General features: G+C 43.4%; 1 protein-coding gene across 7 annotated transcripts in view; it reads right to left on the reverse strand.

Moving 5' to 3' along the window:
• Positions 1 to 851: 851 nt before the first annotated feature.
• Positions 852 to 23,107, reverse strand: part of TMEM44 (transmembrane protein 44) — a 48,696-nt gene continuing 26,440 nt past the window's right edge. For 2 of the 7 annotated variants that reach the window (XR_009008215.1, XR_009008216.1), the window contains 3 exons: positions 18,405 to 18,437; positions 13,489 to 15,797; positions 1,784 to 2,629 (listed from right to left, as the gene is read on the reverse strand). Coding sequence is in view for 1 of the 7 variants with exons in the window: in XM_007195157.2 (XP_007195219.2) it covers positions 15,687 to 15,797; positions 18,405 to 18,437 (144 nt within the window). In the remaining 6 variants the exon portion in view is untranslated. Of the gene's footprint in view, positions 1,027 to 1,783; positions 2,630 to 12,890; positions 15,798 to 18,404; positions 18,438 to 23,107 lie in introns of those variants that run through there. The other 5 variants (XR_009008212.1, XR_009008211.1, XR_009008214.1 and 2 more) reach the window with 5 other exon arrangements.

Raw genomic sequence — 23,107 nt, forward strand, 5'->3', positions numbered from 1 at the left:
GCAGGGTGTGATGAAACAAAATTTATCTTTTAAGGCAGATCAAGAAAATTTAAACATAAGATCCTCTCTCTGTGCCCATTTGTGCCTCCTCCTTCTCTCCCTAATGTGCAGTGTGCATCTGCATTACACATTAACCAGAACTTCTCAAAGACGGGAGTGCCTTCACCATAAAGATAACGTTTTTCGGGACTTCCCTGGTGGAGCAGTGGTTAAGAAGCCACCTGCCAATGCAGGGGACATGGGTTCGAGCCCTGGTCCGGGAAGATCCCACATGCCATGGAGCAGCTAAGCCCGTGCACCACAACTACTGAGCCTGCGCTCTAGAGCCCGCGAGCGACAACTACTGAGCCCACGTGCCGCAACTACTGAAGCCGGTGAGCCTAGAGCCTGTGCTCCACAAGAGAAGTCACTGCAATGAGAAGCCCGCGCACCGCAACAAAGTGTAGCCCCCGCTTGCCACAACTAGAGAAAGCCCACGCACAGCAACGAAGACCCAATGCAGCCAAAATATAAATAAATAAATAATAAGATTTAACAAATAAATACATAAATCCTGTTTAAAAAAAAAACAAGATAACTTTTTCCCCCTTTCTTCTGACACTAGTAATGTAACTTCTTTGAAGAACAGCATTCTTTCCAAATTCTGCAGGGGGCTGTGCTGACTTGCAGCCCACTTTGTATGTGCTTACCTGGACTAAGTAACCTTGGTGAACCTTATGTAAAATATCATTTGATGTATGATCCTTTGTCTTGAGAATGATATGACTGTGCCTTTGACTTCTAACAGGCAGAACAGTTCTCAGAGCTTTCTGAGAGTCTGTTTTCTGGGTTATAATCCTCAGTTTGGCTCAAATAAAATTCCCTTTTTTTTCTTCTTAGCTTGATTGTTAAATTGAATTTTCATCAACAGGTGGTACATTGAGATCCTGTGAGTATCCTACTCCCAATAACCTTTCACGTGTTTTCAGCAATTACTGAGGTCCTTGTCTGTCAACTATTATTATGGTGGATCACATTGTTTTTAACCTAGAAAAGAAATACTCATTATGGAAAAGGTATAGAATAATGAAAAGTATAATGGAAATATAATTGCTACATACACACAGAGAGCAAGATAAAAATACATTCACAATACACAGTATAGTTACTTATAAACTTCCCCTCTTCTAATGTTTCTGTGAATGTTATTTGGGGGACCATATATGTATTTATAACTTTCTTCAGTTTATTTTGTCTGATTATATAAGAGACCTATACTAATTGAAAAAGTTTATCATATTCTGTAACAACCTACATGGGAAAAGAATCTGAAAAGGAATGGATGGAGATATATATATAAATATACATATATATATATATCTCTTTCACTTTGCTGTACATCTGAAACGAACACAACATTGTAAGTCAACTATACTCCAATAAAAAAATTTTATAAAAAAAAATTTTATAAAGTTTATGAAGCACCAAAAAGTATTAAAAAGCATAACATTCATAAATATATCCATGACAAAGTTACTTATATAATACCTACTTTTTCATATGCCTCTTTTCTTATTCATACTAAGAACTCAAAATATTCTGTCCTTTTAATTTTCCTGCCTTGCTTTTAAATGGTAACTAGGTTGTTATATTTTCTCAGGGGCTCTCTCCTACCTGTTTTCCCTAGTTTGGGAGTCGATGCTATCTGGTCTCCCTTTACCATTCTTTGGTCTTGGGGGATGTGATTGGCAATGAACTGGAACTACAACAGCTTCTTGAGGCAAGTGGTTTCCTTTGGAAACAAAGTTTTATGCTGCAAGCTTGAAAGGAAAGGGAATTTAGGGGGAACTATTTTTTAATTGGGGGATGTATTCAACTGCTTCCACAGTCAGAAACCACTAGTACAAGAATCCACATAATCCCCTGACTATGGAAAGTCTCACAGTAAGACTCATCTGATATTGTCAGTACACAGTGTTTTGAAAATAATTGCTGATGGTGGCACACGCTCTCTTGGATTCTACTTTATTACCTGACATTGTCTTCTGCAGATTTTTCTTCCCATGTTAGAACTGGGAATTCGTGTTGTGAGAATGAGCAGGCCGCTCAGGCACTGAAGTAGATGATTTCAAGGTAATTCAAGTCTGTTCCTCAGTCTACAGGTCTGTAATCTTTTAGGTTTAATGCCAAAATAGCATTTCTTCATGAAACTATAATGTTTAATCTTTCCGAACAAGTGGAGTTTTGGGGCTTTATCACTTTTTTTCCCCCTATTCTAAATAGTTTTATGAGAACATCTCATACAAATAGATCACTTTAAAAGTAACTTCCTGAGGGCAGTGCTCTCAAAGAATCACCTGAGGAGCTTGTCAAAGATTCCCAGACCCTGCCCAGATCTAGGAAACCCTGGAGTGGAGACTAAGAGCCCATATTTGAACAGATATCACACACATCAGAGCTTGAGGACCTACATATTCCAAAGTGCAAGTGCTGGTCAGAGGAAAGGCCTATGGGATAGCTCTTCTCACACGTGGTCAGGCTGCCCTTGGGAAAGATTGTGGCAGCTGCAGTGTACGAGAGCCCTTGTTCCAGCTGTGGGTTTAGAAAATTTCTCAGACTTGCACTGGAGACGCCCCAAATACTAGGACACCTGCAGGAAAGACAAAAGGATGAAGGTCAAGGTCCAGTTCAGAGCAGAGGCATGGGACTTGACAGGTTGCTCTGAAAGCACATTTGAGTTGGTGCGGTCTGGACTCAGAAGCTGGAAACTAGCTCAGGAATAACGGCGTGGGGAAGGGTCCCTTGCACGAAGGATTCCACAGCAACCTGCAGGATGTGAAGACAGTTTTGACAAACGTTCTCAATACACTGGTGGTCCTGTCCTAGCTGCGGTGTCTCATTAGCCTGTACTTAATGGAAGTTGGAGGTAATCTACCGAAAACAAACAGGCAAAAAAATACAGTATAATCTTAGAACCTTACAACTGGAAAGCATGTTTGATATCAAACCTAAAAGAGAAAACTGCTAGAACAAACAAAACAATTAAAAAACTGGTGGCCTAGGGTGTGACACGTGAACCATGGTTACCACTCTATGCTGCAAGCAGACGGCACGTCAATTAGCCCTGGAAACTGAACTGCCAGGAGAACCACCTGTTTTTTCTTTTTTCTTTGCAAGCCCAGGAAACTTTATTGGTGTTGTTACCTTTTCAGAACATTGCCAATAATTAGCCTTATTAAATAACTCTCTGCGATATGGACTAGCATTCTGGGAAAGTTCAGAAAATTTCCTCAACGTTGCTGATTTGAAACAGCGTTACATTTAGTCTTCATGTCTCCATAGGCTCCTCTTGGCTGTGACAATTTCTCATATTTCCTCGTTTTTGATGACCTCGACAATGTTGAGGAGTACTGCCCTGTTCTAAAACCTCAGAGTCTTCTGCTTCAGTTGGCAGAAAGGGAAAGAGACAGTGGAGAAGCCACTTCAGATTCATAAAAACCCCAGCTTACAGCAGGTGCCTCTATAAACAAAATCAGTGGATTGCTTTGCCCTCTGGCTTTCACTTGGGTTCAGCCAATGACAAGACAAGCAGCAACGAGAGACCAGAGGCAGAAAGCAGATATATGAAATAAATTCCTCTCAAGAATTAACTCCAGAGAGGGACCTTCAAGATGGCGGAGGAATAAGACGTGGAAATCACCTTCCTCCCCACAAATACATCAGAAAGACATCTACACGTGGAACAACTCCTACAGAACACCTACTGAATGCTGGCAGAAGACCTCAGACTCCCCAAAAGGGTGCGTGAGGAGAGGGGATTCAGAGCACCGCCTAGACGAGCTCCAGAGACAGGCGCAAGCTGCGTCTATGAGCAGACCCCAGAGACATGCATGAGACGCTAAGGCTGCTGTTGCAGCCACCAAGAAGCCTGTGTGCAAGCACAGGTCACTTTCCACACCTCCCATCCCGGGAGGCTGTGCAGCCTGCCACTGCCAGGGACCCATGATCCAGGGACAACTTCCCCGGGAGAACACACGGTGCGCCTCAGGCTGGTGCAACGTCACGCTGGCCTCTGCCGCCACAGGCTCGCCCCACATCTGTACCCCTCCCTCCCCCTGAGCCTGAGTGAGCCACAGCCCCCGAATCAGCTGCTCCTTTCACCCCCTCCTGTCTGGGTGGGAACAGATGCCCTCAGGCGACCTACATGCAGAGTCAGGGCCAAATCCAAAGCTGAACCCCGGGAGCTGTGTGAACAAAGGAGAGAAAGGGAAATCTCTCCCAGCAGGCTCAGGAGCAGCGGATTAAATTTTCAGTCAACTTGATGTACCCTGCATCTGTGGAATACCTGAATAGACAACAAATCATCCCAAAATTGAGGCACTGGACTTTGGGAGCAGCTGTAGACTTGGAGTTTGCTTTCTGCATCTAATTTGTTTCTGATTTTATGTTTATCTTAATTTAGTGTTTAGAGCTTATTATCACTGGTAGATTTGTTTATTGATTTGGTTGCTCTCTTCTTTATATATATATATATATAATATATATATAATATATATATTATATATATATATATATATTCCTTTTTCTCTTTTTGTGAGTGTGTATGTGTATACTTCTTTGTGTGATTTTGTCTATATAGCTTTGCTTTTACCATTTGTCCTAGGGTTCTTCCTGTCTGTTTTTGTTTTTTGTTTGTATTTTTGTTTGTTTTTTTAGTATAGTTTTTAGCACTTGTTATCATTGGTGGATTTGTTTTTTGGTTTGGTTGCTCTCTTCTTTCTTTCTTTTTAAATTTCTTTACACTAGTTTTTAATTTTTTTATTTTGAATAATTTTTAAATTTTAATAACTTTATTTTATTTTATTTTTCTTTCTTTCTTTTTCTCCCTTTTCTTCTGAGCCGTGTGGCTGACAGGGTCTTGGTGCTCTGGCTGGGTGTCAGGCCTGAGCCTCTGAGGTCGGAGAGCCGAGTTCAGGACATTGGTCCACCAGAGACCTCCCAGCTCCACGTAATATCAAACAGTGAAAGCTCTCCCAGAGATCTCCATCTCAACGGTAAGACCCAGCTCCACTCAACAACCAGCAAGCTACAGTGCTGGACACCCTATGCCAAACAACTAGCAAGACAGGAACACAACCACACCCATTAGCAGAGAGGCAGCCTAAAATCATAATAAGCTCACAGACACCCCAAACCACACCACCGGACATGGTCCTGTCCACTAGAAAGACAAGATCCAGCCTCATCCACCAGAACACAGGCACCAGTCCCCTCCACTGGGAAGTCTACCCAACCCATTGAACCAGCCTTAGCCACTGGGAGCAGACACCAAAAACAATGGGAACTTCAAACCTGCAGCCTGCAAAAAGGAGACCCCAAACACAGTAAGTTAAGCAAAATGAGAAGACAGAGAAATACGCAGCAGATGAAGGAGCAAGGTAAAAACCGACCAGACCAAACAAATGAAGAGGAAATAGGCAGTCTACCTGAAAAATAATTCAAAGTAATGAGAATAAAGATGATCCAAAATCTTGGAAATAGAATGGAGAAAATACAAGCAGCGTTTAACAAGGACCTAGAAGAGCTAAAGAGCAAACAAAAAATGATGAACACCACAATAAATGAAATTCTAAATTCTCTAGAAGGAATCAATAGCAGAATAACTGAGGCAGAAGAACAGATAAGTGACCTGCAGAATAAAATAGTGGAAATAATTACTGCAGAGCAGAATAAAGAAAAAAGAAAGAAAAGAATTGAGGACAGTCTCAGAGACCTCTGGAACAACATTAAACACACAAACGTTTGAATTATAGGGGTCCCAGAAGAAGAAGAGATAAAAAAAGGACTGAGAAAATACTTGAAGAGATTATAGTTGAAAACTTCCCTAATATAGGAAAGGAAATAGTCAATCAAGTCCAGGAAGTGCAGAGAGTCCCATACGGTATAAATCCAAGACGAAACACAGCAAGACACATATTAATCAAACGATCAAAAATTAAATACAAAGAAAAAATATTAAAAGCAGCAAGGGAATAGCAACAAATAACATACAAGGGAATCCCCATAAGGTTAACTTTCAGCAGAAACTCTGCAAGCCAGAAGAGAGTGGCAGGACATATTTAAAGTGATGAAAGGGAAAAACCTACAACCAACATTACTCTACTCAGCAAGGATCTCATTCAGATTCAATGGAGAAATTAAAACCTTTACAGACCAGTTAAAGCTAAGAGAATTCACACCACCAAACCAGCTTTACAACAAATGCTAAAGGAACTTCTCTAGGTAGGAAACACAAGAGGAGGAAAAGACCTACAATAACAAACCCAAAACAATTAAGAAAATAGTAATTGGAACATACATATCGATAACTACCTTAAATGTAAATGGATTAAATGCTCCAACCAAAAAACATAGACTGGCTGAATGGATACAAAAACAAGACCCGTATATATGCTGCCTACAACAGACCCACTTCAGACCTAGGTACACGTACAGACTGAAAGTGAGGGGATGGAAACAGATATTCCATGTAAATGGAAAACAAAAGAAAGGTGGAGTAGCAATTCTCTTATCAGACAAAATTGACTTTAAACTAAAGACTATTACAAGAGACAAAGAAGGACACTACATACGAATCAAGGGATTGGGCTTCCCTGGTGGCGCAGTGGTTGAGAATCTGCCTGCCAATGCAGGGGACACGGGTTCGAGCCCTGGTCTGGGATGATCCCACATGCCGCGGAGCAACTGGGCCCATGAGCCACAACTACTGAGCCTGCGCGTCTGGAGCCTCTGCCTCACAACAAGAGAGGCTGTGACAGTGAAAGGCCCATGCACCACAATGAAGAGTGGCCCCCGCTTGCCACAACTAGAGAAAGCCCTTGCACAGAAACGAAGACCCAACACAGCCAAAAATAATAAATAAATAAATAAATAAATAAATAAATAAAAGAAGTCTGGTAAGGGGAGAGGCATTTAAAAAAAAAAAAAAAGAATCAAGGGATCAATCCAAGAAGAAGATATAACAATTGTAAATATTTATTCACCCAAGATAGGAGCACCTCAATACATAAGGCAAATGCTAACAGCCATAAAAGTGGAAATCCACAGTAACACAATAATAGCAGGGGACTTTAACACCCCACTTGCACCAATGGACAGATCATCCAAACAAAATAAACAAGGAAACACAAACTTTAAATGACACAATAGACCAGATAGATTTAATTGGTATTTATAGAACATTCCACCCAAAAGTGGCAGAATACACTTTTTTCTCAAGTGCACGCAGAACATTCTCCAGGATAGATAACATTGTGGATCACATATGAACCCTCAGAAAATTTAATAAAATTGAAATCGTATCAAGTATCTTTTCTGACCACAACGCTATGAGACTAGATATGAATTACAGGAAAAAATCTGTAAAAAATACAAACACATGGAGGCTAAACAACACACTACTAAATAACCAAGAGATCACTGAAGAAATCAAAGAGGAAATCAAAAAATACCTAGAAACAAATGACAATGAAAACATGGTAATCCAAAACCTATGGGATGCAGCAAAAGCAGTTCTAAGAGGGAAGTTTATAGCAATACAATCCTACCTCAAGAAACAAGAAAAATCTCAAATAAACAACCTAAACTTACACCTAAAGCAATTAGAGAAAGAAGAACCAAAAACCCCAGAGTTAGCAGAAGGAAAAAACTCAGAAAGATCAGGTCAGAAATAAATGAAAAAGAAATGAAGGAAACATAGCAAAGATCAATAAAACTAAAAGCTGGTTCTTTGAGAAGATTAAAAAGATTGATAAACCATTAGCCAGACTCATCAAGAAAAAAAGGGAGAAGACTCAAATCAATAGAATTAGAAATGAAAAAGGAAAAGTAACAACTTACACTGCAGAAATACAAAGGATCATGAGAGATTACTACATGCAACAATATGCCAATAAAATGGACAACCTGGAAGAAATGGACAAATTCTTAGAAAAGCACAACCTTCCAAGACTGAAACAGGAAGAAATAGAAAATATAAACAGACCAATCACAAGCATTGAAATTGAAACTGTGATTAAAAATCTTCCAACAGGGGCTTCCCTGGTGGTGCAGTAGTTGGGGGTCTGCTTGCCGATGCAGGGGACGCTGGTTCGAGCCCTGGTCTGGGAGGATCCCACATGCAGTGGAGCGACTGGGCCCGTGAGCCATGGCTGCTGAGCCTGCGCGTCTGGAGCCTGTGCTCCACAACAGGAGAGGCCGCGATGGTGAGGGGCCCGTGCACTGCGATGAGGAGTGGCCCCCGCTTGCCACAGCTGGAGAGGGGCCTCGCGCAGAGGCGAGGACCCAACACAGCCATAAATAAATAAATAATAATTAAAAATGAATATCTGCTTATATAAAAAAAAAAATCTTCCAACAAACGAAAGTGCAGGACCAGATGGCTTCACAGGCAAATTCTATCAAACATTTAGAGAAGAACTAACATCTATCCTTCTCAAACTCTTCCAAAAAATAGCAGAAGGAGGAATACTCCCAAACTCATTCTAGGAGGCCACCATCACCCTGATACCAAAACCAGACAAAGATATCACAAAGAAAGAAAACTGCAGGCCAATTTCACTGATGAACATAGATGCAAAAATCCTCAACAAAATACTAGCAAACAGAATCCAACAGCACATTAAAAGGATCATACACCATGATCAAGTGAGCTTTATCCCAGGAATGCAAGGATTCTTCAATATATGCAAATCAATCAATGTGATAAACCATATTAACAAACTGAAGGATAAAAACTATATGATCATCTCAATAGATGTACAAAAAGCTTTTGACAAAATTCAGCACCCATTTATGATAAAAACCCTCCAGAAAGTAGGCATAGAGGGAACTTACCTCAACACAATAAAGGCCATATATGAAAAACTCACAGCCAACATCGCTCTCAATGGTGAAAAACTGAAACCATTTCCTCTAAGATCAGGAACAAGACAAGGTTGCCCACTCTCACCACTATTATTCAACATAGTTTTGGAAGTTTTAGCCACAGCAATCAGAGAAGAAAAAGAAATAAAAGGAATCCAAATCAGAAGAGAAGAAGTAAAACTGTCACTGTTTGCAAATGACATGATACTATACATAAAGAATCCTAAAGATGCTACCAGAAAGCTACTAGAGCTAATCAATGAATTCGGTAAAGTAGCAGGATACAAAATTAATGCACAGAAATCTCTTGCATTCCTATACACTAATGATGAAAAATCTGAAAGAGAAATTAAGGAAACACTCCCATTTACCATTGCAACAAAAAGAATAAAATACCTAGGAATAAACTTACCTAAGGAGACAAAAGACGTGTATGCAGAAAACTATAAGACACTGATGAAAGAAATTGAAGATGATACAAACAGATGGAGAGATATACCATGATCTTGGATTGGAAGAATCAACATTGTGAAAATGACTATACTACCCAAAGCAATCTACAGATTCAATACAATCCCTACCAAACTACCAATGGCATTTTTCATAGAACTAGAACAAAAAATTTCACAATTTGTATGGAAACACAAAAGACCCTGAATAGCCAAAGCAATCTTGAGAAAGAAAAATGGAGCTGGAGGAATCAGGCTCCCTGACTTCAAACTATACTACAAAGCTACAGTAATTAAGACAGTATGGTACTGGCACAAAAACAGAAATACAGATCAATGGAACAGGATAGAGAGCCCAGAGATAAACCCACGCACATATGGTCAACTTATCTTTAATAAAGGAGGCAAGAATATATTATGGAGAAAAGACAGCCTCTTCAATAAGTGGTGCTGGGAAAACTGGACAGCTACATGTAAAAGAATGAAATTAGAACACTCCCTAACACCACACACAAAAATAAACTCAGAATGGATTAAAGACCTAAATATAAGGCCAGACTCTATCAAAGTCTTAGAGGAAAACATAGGCAGAACACTCTATGACATAAATCACAGCAAGATCCTTTTTGACCCACCTCCTAGAGAAATGGAAATAAAAACAAAAATAAACAAATGGGACCTAATGAAACTTAAAAGCTTTTGCACAGCAAAGGAAACCATAAACAAGACGAAAAGACAACCCTCAGAATGGGAGAAAATATTTGCCAACAAAGCAACTGACAAAGGATTAATCTCCAAGATTTACAAGCAGTTCATGCAGCTCAATACCAAAAAAACAAACAACCCAATCCAAAAATGGGCAGAAGACATACATAGACATTTCTCCAAAGAAGATATACAGATTGCCAACAAACACATGAAAGGATGCTCAACATCACTAATCATTAGAGAAATGCAAATCAAAACTACAATGAAGTATCACCTTGCACCGGTCAGAATGGCCATTGTCAAAAAATCTACAAACAATAAATGCTGAAGACGGTGTGGAGAAAAGGGAACCCTCTTGCCTGTTGGTGGGAATGTAAATTGATACAGCCACTATGGAGAACAGTATGGAGGTTCCTTGAAAAACTAAAAATAGAACTACCATACCACCCAGCAATCCCACTACTGGGCAAATACACTGAGAAAACCATAATTCAAAAAGAGTCATGTACCACAATGTCCACTGCAGCCCTATTTACAATACCCAGGACATGGAAGCAACCTAAGTGTCCATCGACAGATGAATGGATAAAGAAGATGTGGCACATATATACAATGGAATATCACTCAGCCATAAAAAGAAACAAAATTGAGTTATTTGTAGTGAGGTGGATGGACCTAGAGACTGTCACACAGAGTGAAGTAAGTCATAAAGAGAAAAACAAATACCGTATGCTAACACATATATATGGAATCTAAAAAAAAAAAAAAATTATTCTGACGAACCTAGGGGCAGGACAGGAATAAAGACGCAGACGTAGAGAATGGACTTGAGGACACGGGGAGGGGGAAGGGTAAGCTGGGACGAAGTGAGAGAGTGGCATGGACATATATACACTACCAAATGTAAAATAGCTAGCTAGTGGGAAGCAGCTGCATAGCACAGGGAGATCAGCTCGGTGCTTTGTGACCACCTAGAGGGGTGGGATAGGGAGGGTGGGAGGGAGACGCAAGAAGGAGGAGATATGGGGATATAAGTATACGTATAACTAATTCACTTTGTTATACAGCAGAAGGTAACACACCACTGTAAAGCAATTATACTCCAATAAAGATGTTAAAAAAAAGTGGACGCGCGAGAAGCAGGACCTTTGGGGTCGGAGGAGCAGGGCACTGCTGTTCTACTTCATAAGCCTTCTGTTACAATCTGATTCTCTTTTTAAAAACTGTGTACCTGCACTATATTGCAAAAAACATTTTAGATGTATTTAAAAACAAATAGGATGTTTTACAGTACACCATAAAGGATGCTGAATGCTGTCAATAATTTGGGAACCGTAATCCTGTTATCATCCCTTTACAAAACCAGCGGTGTGAAATGCACCCCAGGAGCCGCCCTCAGCAGCTCCCCGGAGGCGGCGAAACAGGACCCCGCGCCGGTCTGGGGCTCCGGGGGTGGCGTGGGACGCGCCGGACTCGCGCGAGGCGGCGGCTGCTTAGTGCGCACTCGCTTGCGGGGCCGGGCATTTCTTCTCTTCCCGGAAGTCCCAGGGCAGTGGTTTGAATGCGAAGCAGGCCGCCGGGTTTAGGCCGCTTCTCTGCGGGAGAGGTAGGCAGTAGCAGGTCGGGATTCACTTCTGAGGGTGCCAACAGTGGCCTCCTTCGCCGTCGCAGCTTGAGGAGACCACTTACTGCCCCGCCAGGACGGTCGTGGAGGAGCCCAGTGGAGGGTGAAGAGGGGGCGAGCGCCCCTGACCTACGGCAGGGACTAAGCCCTCTTGCAATCACAGCTGCAGGACCCCGAGGCCCAGGAAGAGAAGAGCCTGGCCCTCTGCCGCCAATATCGACTGCCCGTGGAAAATTTCCAGTGGAATTGGGAGGGTATGCTGAGTTCTCTAGGCGACAGATTAACTGAGACACTGGAAGTTAACGCTCTGTTCAATGAAGTGTCCGGTCCAGAAGCAGCGGTGCTGGATGCCTGGTGCCTTGTTTGGCTTTCAGAGTTGGGTAAGGAAACGGCAAATCAGATGTGCTCTAAGTCACTTGATGTAGCACCATTCCCTGAACTCTAAGACTGTCTCTCTCACGCGATGGTGACCTTTAGAATAATACTAGACAGGCACGTGTAAACTTCTTGAAGAGATGTTCGTCACCATTACACCAAATCTTGGGTTCATTCAAGGTAGGGCCTCCTCTGTCAAAACATCGACTTGAACGTCAGAAAAAAACAATGAAAAGTGGAAGAGAGTAGAGCAATGCCCTCATAGTTGGAAACTGTGGAGGGGGATGATCAAGAAGGGACAGCAAAAGAAGTGGAGAGAATCTTGGAAATGTTGCAAAATTAGTCTTGAAACACTAAGACACTGCTCTTCTTTTTCTTAATGATCGATACAGAATTCTTTTTCTGTCACTGGAAAATATTATTCATATATCACATTTAAAAATTTTCAGTACTGGAAGGAAACTGCAAAAATTTTAAACGTCAAATGCTGTGATCTCTTCTTGTTACAGCAAAGCCTGGGTTCTTCATAAAAGGGGAATTTTATCTTAAATGGATAGTAAAATCCAAACAGAGAGAAGTGTATATTATATAATGAAACCTATTTTTAAAATATATCTGAAATTTCTCTTGATATTGTCTCTTTCTTGAGAGTTTATGAAGATGTCAGTCTTCCGTAGGAAAAAAAAAATTCACTGGCATATTCATAAAAGGTTAAAAAAAAAAAGGAAAGAAATCTGTCCTTTCATTTTACAGATGAGGAAACTGTGACCAGAAAAGGAAATGACTTAACAAGGATCACATTGAATCAGACCTAGGAACTGGACCCCAGCCATGCTCCTTGGCCCAGTGCCTCTCCCTGCTCTGGAGGAGCTCATACCCAATTGTAACCATCAGATGTGAGTGTGGCATCAGATGACTGCTCATAAATCTCTTCATCATACTGAAGTACTGGGGGAGATAAGGGGATTGGTTCTTCAGGGTCTAGACAGGGTTTTAAGAAAATCTTAGGGATAGAGCTCTCCCTAAATCACACAGACTTCTTTCCTTGGGAGATTAAAATGGGTGAAATCCTTTTTTTTTTTGAGTAGCTTATGAAGGGGTTGGGTAATCACTTATTGGGGTTGTTGTCAAGGCAATTCAATCCTCTGAAGTCCTTTCCATCTGTGGGTCTGATTCTTTGGTTACCAACTGGCTTGCAGGTCATATGTGGCCAGGAATTATAGGGAGGAAGGAAACTAATCCCTCTTCAGTGTCTACTTTGAGTCACATAGTGTTATGCATTTCATATACGTTATTTAATCTTCACAACAAGCTTTCTAGATAGGTATGATTCTCAGTCTACCCCAGGAGTTCACAAAGGTTAGGTAACAAGCTCCAAGCCATGCAGATAATAGGCAGCACAACTACAACTATTATACCATCTCTCACCTCCAGATGAGTGGGCAGGAGAGGATGATGACACAGTTGGTTCCCCCAGCTTCTCCCTAGTGTAGGTAACCCCCTTGCGCTGCTCAGTGGGTCTTCAGGGAAAGTAACTCCCGTTATCCTCCTGGTCTGACTAACGGCTAGGGATGAAGCTGCAGTGGAGGCCCAGGGTGGGAACACTCCTGCTGGGAGGAAGGCATTTGGGTTGGCATCTCTTCCCAAAGGCTCCAGAGTTCCAGAGCTTTGCATAACAGGCAGATTCTCATTGAACGACGAGGCCAAACTTTGCTGCCAAAATTGTCAGTTTAAAAGTTCACTCTGAGATCCCATTTTGAGACCAGCTTGGACACGATAACAACTGGTTTGTGAAGGAAGAGGCAGGGACGATGGGATCTAGAGAGATGGTTAACATCTGGAGCTCAAGTAGTTCGTGCTGCTCAAAGCCAGCGAGAGCATTTGATGTTCTTGAGTGAATGGCCATTTCCATTAGGATCCAACCAATTTCTGGTGCCCCAGGGACATGAGCCAGCCTCCCGTCGGGAGGGGCGATGTGCTAAAGACAAACTCCAGGGATGTCATCCTATCCCCAGGCCTTCTGCTTTTCCAAAGATGAGCCCTCCTCCTGCCCTGCTGTTACTAATCAAATTCAACATGTTCCCCAAGTTGGTACTGTATCCATGACTGTACATTTCTGCTTCTTGAAAAGTCGTGGCTGCAGGGATGTAAAACTCACCGATCAGCTGGGGCCCACCTGAGGCATGTCAGTCAGCTTCCTACTCTGTATCTTGCAACAGCTACCAGTCAGCCAAAGAATTAAGCACCAACTCCCAGGTTCCTTTCCAGCCTCTTCACCCACCCCCTACACCCATTCTGGCCACATCAGAGTCCTCTTTCCTTAGCTAGAGTCCCCCCTTCCCTGCTTCCAATCCTCTGTGTGCTTTCATCTGCTGGAATGTTCTCCCAACCTCCCCCTGTCCCCAGTTAAAAGTTTCATCTTCCCTCAAAGTACAGCTTCAGTGATTAAGATCACAGAGCAAAATTGACTTTAGCAGACTCCATTAAAAGACAACCAGGATCCAAAGCAGTTGGATAAATAGGGTGGCTTTAGGTTCACTTCTAGTTCAGAGATCATGCAGGGGATTGGAATCTGTGCAGAGACCTGTGGAACAACCTGCTTCCCTGAGGCACCCCCTCTTTCATGCTGCTGGGACTTGCACTACCCCTCAGGAGCAACTGGGCAGCTGCAGCTGAGTCACACAGGCTGCCAGGGGCCGGCTAGGAGCAGAGCTGTGTTTCTTGGCATTTCTCCCAGGTCCCCTGGTGGCCAACTTCTGTGGCTGTGCTGGGATTCAGATGTATCTCTGTGCTCCATGGTGAGATACTTCAGTTCACTCAATCAGGGTTTATTCATTGCAGCGTTCCTCCCACCTTAGCTCCAAAATAATCCTGAGAGGGGATTTCGGTGCCTGAATCGAGCCCCTCCCACCATGCCTCTTACCCTTTGCATGCTTTCAGTTACCTCCTGAAGCAGACGGTCCCCTTCACCTGCAGACCCTAGCCCAGCACACACTGGGCCAGGCTGGAGCAAGTCCTGGTACCTAGAGCACTTTGCTTTGCTCACCCTTGCAATACCAGTGACCTTGCAAACACTTGGTTGATCGAACAGTCCTCTCTCAACTTCTAGCAGAAAACTCAAGTGGGTGACTGGAGGGCAGGAGCCAGGTCCCATCAGAACCTGTGATTGTGTCCCAAACCCCCAAACGCGGGCCCACCCCTCTCTAGGCTTAGCCAGGTCTTACGGAGTGGGGATTTCCTAAGATCCAAACATATTAGCTGTTTGTTAGATGAACTCGTTTGTAGCAGATATTCAGAGTAGGGTTGAATCCAAAGGGAAAGGGAAAAGAGAGGCCAAACTATTTTAGACTATATTTCAAAGCAAGATTGGTTTGTGAACTTTGAATTTTCAGAACAAACTCTGGGTGTGTGCAGGTCTGTCCACGGGGCCCAAGGTCTTAGCTCCATTCTGAGCCGTGGTGCAGACCAGCCAAGCTCCGTGACAGCTCCTGGTTCCTCACTTTCATGGGCAGCCTTGACAGAAGCTTAAATTCCTGCCATGGCTGTCTCTGCAGGTTGATCCCTGTCCAGTTCCTGACAAAACCTTGACCTTGGGCTCTGAGCTGCTGAGCTGGCTCCAGAAAGTGTTACTTATCAGAGATCAAGTCCACTGGCTTCATAGACCACCTGTGCACCCGGGGTCTGAATATCTCCATGTTGTCTTTGTTCCCTCCAAGGTTTACGTCTTCAGGATCCCACTGTGGAGAAAAGACACAAGAGGTACCTTGGTGGAATAGGCCCTTCCCATCTTACAATTTCCCCAACAACAGCTCCAATCCTGGTTCTCATGGCCCAGGCACAGACAAGAGCAAACAGGTAAGGACAAGTTAACCAGGTCTGTGTTTCTAGAACCTAACAGGGCAAGTATAACTTTAAATCAAGGAATTAATGGACAGACACCCTGAACAGACCAGCCCTACTTCCCCTCCTACTCTATGTTCCCCCGTCTTCACCAAGTCCTTCTCTAGTGAGACTCAGTCATGTTCCCTTTATCCTGAGAATTCCCACCTCCCTGCCTAACTCATTCCTGGAAAAGAACAGGCAAACTCAACCCACTCTTTACGGCCCAGGTAAGTTCCTCCTCTTCCAAGAAGCCTATCCTGACACCCACTGAGCTCTCCCCCCCTTCTCTACTGCCTGTACCACTGGTTTGCAGCTGAGCGTGGGCAGCCCTGCCCTGGGTGTCCACCTTGTCCTCTCAGGTAGATGACAGAGCTTCTTAGGAGCAGGGCATTGGTCTGCCCTTGCCCCCCACGTGGTGTTTCCTCTAAACTTGAGGTCAGCAGACTTGTCAAAAACAAACATTTAAAACCTAATCCAGAGTGGTGGTCACTGCCAGTGAATATCTCATCACTCTGACTCAGACAAGTATGGGAAACTGAAATGTGCAGGGGTTAAAAGAAAAAGGTTAAAAGAAAAAAAAAAATAGGTGAGCACACAAGCACTGATGAAGCTGTTTGCAAAATCCTCCTATTGTTTTAAAACGACAGATAAAAGGAGAGCTTTTCATGTGGGCCAAGAGCAAGGGCATCGTCTTTAGTGATTCCAGCCACAGAGGCAAGTAGGGGCCGGGCTCAGGTCCTCTTTCTGCCACTAACTTGCTTTCTCTTCTCTGGATCTTGATTTCTCCATGTGTAAATTGGGAGGCTGAATCAGCAACTGGATAATACGATCTCTCATTTCTGAGTTTCTATGACTGGTGATTCTGAGTCATAAGGTTGCATTTGACAGCAGCAAAAGACCCAGGAAACAACAAGCAAAGGCCACATAGGATATGTCAGCCCGGGCCAGACAATCTATCTGGGCAAGAAAATAGAGCCAGGCATGGACATACACTCCAAGAAAAGTGTTCCACCAGCTACTCAAACCTGAGCAGAATCCAACAGTCCAGTCCTTAGAGGGTCAGGACAAGGTCCTCAAGGCTCCCTGAGCCACTGAAAGATAATGCTCACACCCCACTAGTTATAAAACACAAATTGTAGCTTTGTTTCCAACAGAAACAGAGTCCCGTTCAATTACTGATTTACTGCTCATAACTGAACTGAGTTCTACTACTTGGTCATGAAAAACAGCATCATGTTAAAAAGACCACCTCACCCCCGTAACCTTGCAGGCCAGGGACTGAGCTGATTTCGTTGGTGCAGCTCAGCCCCTTGTACGTGTCTGGGGCTGTGTCAGGCACATGTGTGCTAATTTCTCATCTGCCTGTGGAGGTGGACTTGGGGGGGGCACCTCTAAGCAAATTCCTTCCAGACGTTATCAGAGATCCCAAGTAAAAGAGCTCCCTGGCCCCTCAGCCTCCGAGACCCAGTTGCCTAGTAGTGGAAGTGGGGGCCTGGTCCATTCTCTGAGAATGGACAGTGTGCTTTTTGATGAATTCTGTTTTCAAGTGGAGACCCACGTTCTAGATCTCAGTTCTGGACCAGTCTCACCAGGAGGGCCCAGGGTGCTCATCAAAAAGACTGATGCTGGGGACCCACCCTAGACCCTATCTGTGGGTTGGGACCTAAGGCTTGGCATTTGAACAAGCTCCTAGGGTGATTCTTAGCCGCCCTGATGTGTCAGAACCACTGCCCCAGCTCCTAATATGTCTTCTTAAGAGTTATCCTTGCTACTCCTGACCAATTCCGCTGCCGGCAAACAGAAACAGCCCACCACTCTGGTCAGGTGCGCTCTTTAAAGCGGGTTAAGCCTTCGAAAACAATTTAAATCTCTTCCTTCTGAATTCCCAGAATAATGTGTTTTAAAATGTCATTTTAAGTAATAAAAACATCGCTGGAATCCAGGCATTCAGAGAATTTGAGCAAAAGATAATCTACTCTCTTATCAGAAAAAAAATCCTGGGAGGTGACAGGCACAGGTGGCTGTCATGAATCATGTGCTTATTTGTCACTTGGAGGCGAGGAGGGCATAGAGACAGCAGCCAGCTGCCCAAGGTCTCACAATGACAACAGAGGGGAATGTTGATCTCAACTCCTGCAGCCACTCCTGGCACCACTACCATTAGTGACCTGCTGGGCTTCCTCTTGTTCAAAAACGTTTGTTCCAAGCACGTTTCTTCCTTGGGTTATGCATCTTCTCTGAGCCCCTACTAGATGGTTTGGACAAAGCAGAAAGAACTCTGAAATGGAGAGCCTGGAAAAAACCCTCGACTTTCAGACTCTCCTCTCATTTTCAAATTCTTTTTTTTCCTAGAGGAATCTGGCACGGGCCCAGCCATCCAAGGGGGGCTCACAAAAACAGGAACTGAAATCAAGCCACAGGAAGTCCCTTGCGGAATAAAGAGAGAGCACAATTGTCCATACCTGCTCCGAGTTTAGGGCTTCCCAATACTTCTGCTGCAGAATAAAAAGAGAGATTAAAAAAAAAAGTGTTGACTAGATTTTGCCACCATCACAGAGCAGAGATCAGCGCCAGCCCCTGTCTGCTCAGTGAGCCAGAAGGCAGGCCCTCCGCTGGTCCGGAGGCAAAGGAACAACTGACTTCAGCAAGCAAAAAGGCAGCAGCTACTAGTGGCTACAACTTAGTTAAATGGTCAGTAGGATAATTGTGATAATTATGAAGGGCTACAGGTCCTTGAAAAAATTACCATCTATGCAGATTTTTAAATTACTATTATTAGAAATTATTATTAGGCATAATCATAATAATAAAGATTCCATTTATTAACCACATGGCTGAGATGAGTCAACTCAAACCCATAAAACTAAGAAAGAGAGATGCAAATAAAATCCTCATCTTGAAACTATGGGGTATTTGCTACCAGCCAAGATTCATATTTAATCAGCCTTTACTGCACGGTTGGTTCCACCCCAAGCCTCAAATATGTCTGGCTCAGCTTCTTGAAGGGTAGCGTCGCTGTCTGCTCTCATTCGTACAGCACCTCCTGTAGTGCCCAGGATACGTGTGTGTGTGTGTGTGTGTGTGTGTGTGTGTGTGTGTTCATAAGCTATGAATCTGCAAATGTCTGTTATACTGATCTGTGTATGTCTGTTACACTGAACTGCTGCCAATCTGCACAGTACACAGGATTTGGCTTTATTGTCACATTGAAACAAAGCCCCTACTGTTCAATTCTTTTAAAATTTCCATTTTGAACAACTTCTGTTTGTTTGCTTTTGTTTGGTCTTTCTGAGCTCCTTGAGGGCTGCAGTTTGACTCAACTTTGAGTCTTCAGGGCTGGCAGGGCTGGCACGGAATGCACTCAGCAAGTCTGTTACGTGAATCTGTATGTGCGTGCGTGTGTGCAGCTGTGTGTCTGTTAAGATTATAAAAACTTTATTGAACACCTCTATTTGTCCGCTGATATCTGTGCTAGCCCAGAGATGGGGCTCTGCTCTGGGGCCTGCACAAGTCCCATTCTGGGTCAGAGCTGGAGGTAGGGGTGGAGTCAGGCAGAGAGGTCTGACCCAGGCTGTGCTGGCAGAGCTGTGCCCCAAGCTCCGTGGCAGGGCACCTGGCAGACTGGAGGCAAAGGGCAGAGGTCCCACCCTGAGACTGAGGAGGGCAGGGAAGGGGCACCAAAGCTGGGTCCTTGGTCAGTGCCCCCCACAAGAGTTCCCTGCTCCCTGCTGGGTAGGATGTGGTGGTCGCTGCAGGAGGGAGGGCAGGATATGGGGGTGTGGGTGGTAGAAATGAAGCTTGACAGTCGTCTCCCCAGTTTCTCCCTCTTCCCTCCCTCTCCCACCCACCCCTTCCAGGTCACATGCTTCCAGCTGGGTACCTATGAACTCCTTCCCCCGTTCCACGGGAGAACAGAATGGACCTAGAAAACTTGAGTCACCACTGACTTCAGCTGTACCATGCCTTTTTCTTTTGAACAACTTTTTAATTATAAGATTTTCAGTCATACACAAAAGCAAAAGAATAATCTAATGAACACCCGTGGACATATACTCTTTCATTTGCTCTCGCTCCCCCAATTTTTTATTTGCTGAAGTATTTTAAAGTAAATAATTTCATCTGTAAATACTTCAGTATGTATCTCATAGATAAGGACTTAAAAAATCCTGAGCACAGTGCCATTAATACCTAACAAAACTGTGATAATTCCATAGCATTCATCTTTTAATGACATCCTGCTGGGGAGAACATAAACTAAAAAAAAGATTAAATGGAGAGCACACAAAATTACTAAAAATGATGTTTCCACACACACTGCAAAAGACGGAAATGTTGATGACAACATGGGTGGAAAAAGTTACATAACTTCTGCAAATGTAATAGAAATAAAAAGAGAGATGAAAGAAAATATGCTAAGAATAAGAACATTAACGGAAAAACTGGTGAAATCCAAATAAAGTCTGTACTTTAGTTAATAGTAATGTACTAATGTTAATTTCTCTGTGTTGACAGATGCAGCATGGTGGTGCAAGATGTTAACATTAGAGGGAATTGGGTGAAGGTATACAGGAACTCTCTGTCCTACCTTTGCAACTTTTCTGTAAATCTAAAATTATTCCAAAAGAAAAAGTGTACTTAAAGACAAGCAAGCAAATAAAGAAGTTTAAGAGTCCTCCAACTGAATTTGAAATGAAACCTTGAAACCCTCCTTTCCAAAATCTTCAGCATCACAACAATCTAAAATTTCAGAAGAGTACCCTCTAGTGGAAGTAGTAGCCAGGATTTCTTTTTTAAGTTACTTTCTAAACCAATGATAATGTGCCTAAGGAATACAATTAACCCAAAACTTTGTAACTGAGGTCTCTCTCCACCCCCCACAAAGAAGTAAAAATAAATAAACATTTTTGTAGTCTTTTCCCTGTTTCAAGAGCAAAATTTGTTCATTTTTGTATAGAAATTTTTTCAAAACCCAAAATAAAGATTGCCCAGAATTCTATCCCTAAAAGAGGGCCTCTATGAACAGTTATTGAATAGCCCTCTGAAATACACACACACACACACACACACACACACACACACACACACACCCCAAATTATGCAAATGGCTCTTCTCTCTTAAAATATAGTGAGCATTTCCACATATCCTTAAATTGTCTTTAGGACCACAATTCCATCATCTCCGTGAACCACAGCATGTAGGGTTTCAATTCACCTCATTTCTAAAAGCACACTTTTTCGTGCTTCTGAAACCAAGAGGCAACCTATAGGCCCTGTCCACAGGGCACGTGGTAAGTTCTCCTTTGTTCCTGAAGACTCTGAGGTGTGTCTCAGCCACTGAGGAAACAGGGTCACTTTCTAGGACTGGGAGCTGGATGGGCCCTCAGAAACCATTTGTTCAACTCCCTCCTCTTACATCTGGGGAGAAGTGACTTCCCCAAGATGGGGGAGGTGAAATGGTGTTGAACTCAGGACCCATTATAAAGGTTTTTTGTTTTTTCTGATCATAAAGTTTTGAGACTTGCCAGATACACACCAGCTACAGTTCTATCTTAGATTTCATCAAGTAGATTTCCTTTTTGATTTTCCTAGTACCTTACAGGCTTTTAAACCTTAACACCATACTCTTCAAAAATCTCATCCTTTCAGTTTCTTTAGTTAGTTAATTAAGTAGTTCTATAGCACTTACTCTGGATCAAACGCAGTTTCACCTCCCATACTTTCTTTCCTCCTCTACCAGCCCAAACTCCCCACTCAGCTCTTCCTTCCCGGGCTGTCGTGAGGAAAATGGGATGTGAGGAAAAATGGATCACAGGCCGTGGAGTGCTGTATGCAAGGCCCATGGTGAACTGGATCAGTGAGAGAGAAGTTCTGACTCACACTGGGCCAGTTTCCCTTATAAAGATGACAGTTTCACTGCAGGGACATCCCAAGGTTGGGATGAAGGGGAAGCCGAGATGAAGCCCTATGTATTACAACGGTGGGCAGCAAGGGTTGGGAGCGAGCACCTCCGAACTCCACTCACAAGGAGATGCAAATACTGTATTTAGGCCAAACTCCAAGACCACCAGTGGGAAAGGCCTTGGCAACCTTGGCTCCTGTTCCTGATTTTTTTAAAATTATTTTTTCCCATTAAAACAGGAGATATAATTGACATAAAACATTGTATGTTCCTGATTTTTTTGGAAGAAAGTTTGCTATTCATATGCTGCTCAGAACCGAAGAAGTGACCCAGGGAAGGGCGGGAAATGGCCACGATCAAGTTGGATTCAGGAGCAGGACTGCTGCAGATAAAACACAGGATACGCCGTGAAATCTGAATTTCAGATAACAAATAATGTTTTAGTATAGGTGTGTTTATCTGAAATTCAAATTCACTGGCCTCTTGTATTTTTTGCCTGTTAAATCTAGCAACCGTACTCAGGAACACAGGGAAGGCTTCCCGGAGGAAGCAGGATTTAGCCAGGGCCTTGAAGGGCAGGAGAAGACAGATGAGCAAAGGAACCCAGAGAAGGGAAAGCTGGCTGGATGTGCAGAGGAAAACCTGGAGAGTTGGCCCAGAACCAGACAATGAAATGTCCTAGAGGTCAGGCTAAGGGGTCTGGACATAAACTGTAACAGAGGGCCTTAGAGCAGGAAGGCCATGGGGCTGATCGAGTGTTGGGAAGACCTTGGGTAGGACAGCCCTGAAAGGAGGGGAGACGGAGGCAGGACCTCAGTCAGGGGCTCTTCCCTGGATTTCAGGCAGCGTGATGGAAATGCTTCTAGAGACTGCGGAGGCCAGAAGAGGTTTCTGAGCGGCACCCAGGCAGACACAGCAGCCCATTTTGCTGGTGGTTGACCCTGCTGTTTTCCTGATGGAAGCCTTTCCACTTCTAAGAACTGACTCAGTGTAATTAACCTCCGCCTAACTCCCCCAGTACACTTTCTCACTTAAGGTCACTTGCTAAATGGGACCTGAAAGATGGCCCAGCTCAAAGCTCAGCATCTGCGGGAACAGTGCTCTGTCAGAGCCTCACCAGCTCCCTGAGCTCATTATCTCCACTTACAGAGCAAGTCCAGAGGAATGAACGGCGTCGCCTGGCTCAAAGGCTCTCAGGGCCAGCATAGGTGTCCGAGCCCACTTGCAGCCCGTTGTCCACTGCACTGCATCTAGCACCATCGGCAG

The sequence above is a fragment of the Balaenoptera acutorostrata genome, chromosome 4, assembly GCF_949987535.1.
Source record: "Balaenoptera acutorostrata chromosome 4, mBalAcu1.1, whole genome shotgun sequence".
Lineage (NCBI taxonomy): Eukaryota > Metazoa > Chordata > Mammalia > Artiodactyla > Balaenopteridae > Balaenoptera > Balaenoptera acutorostrata.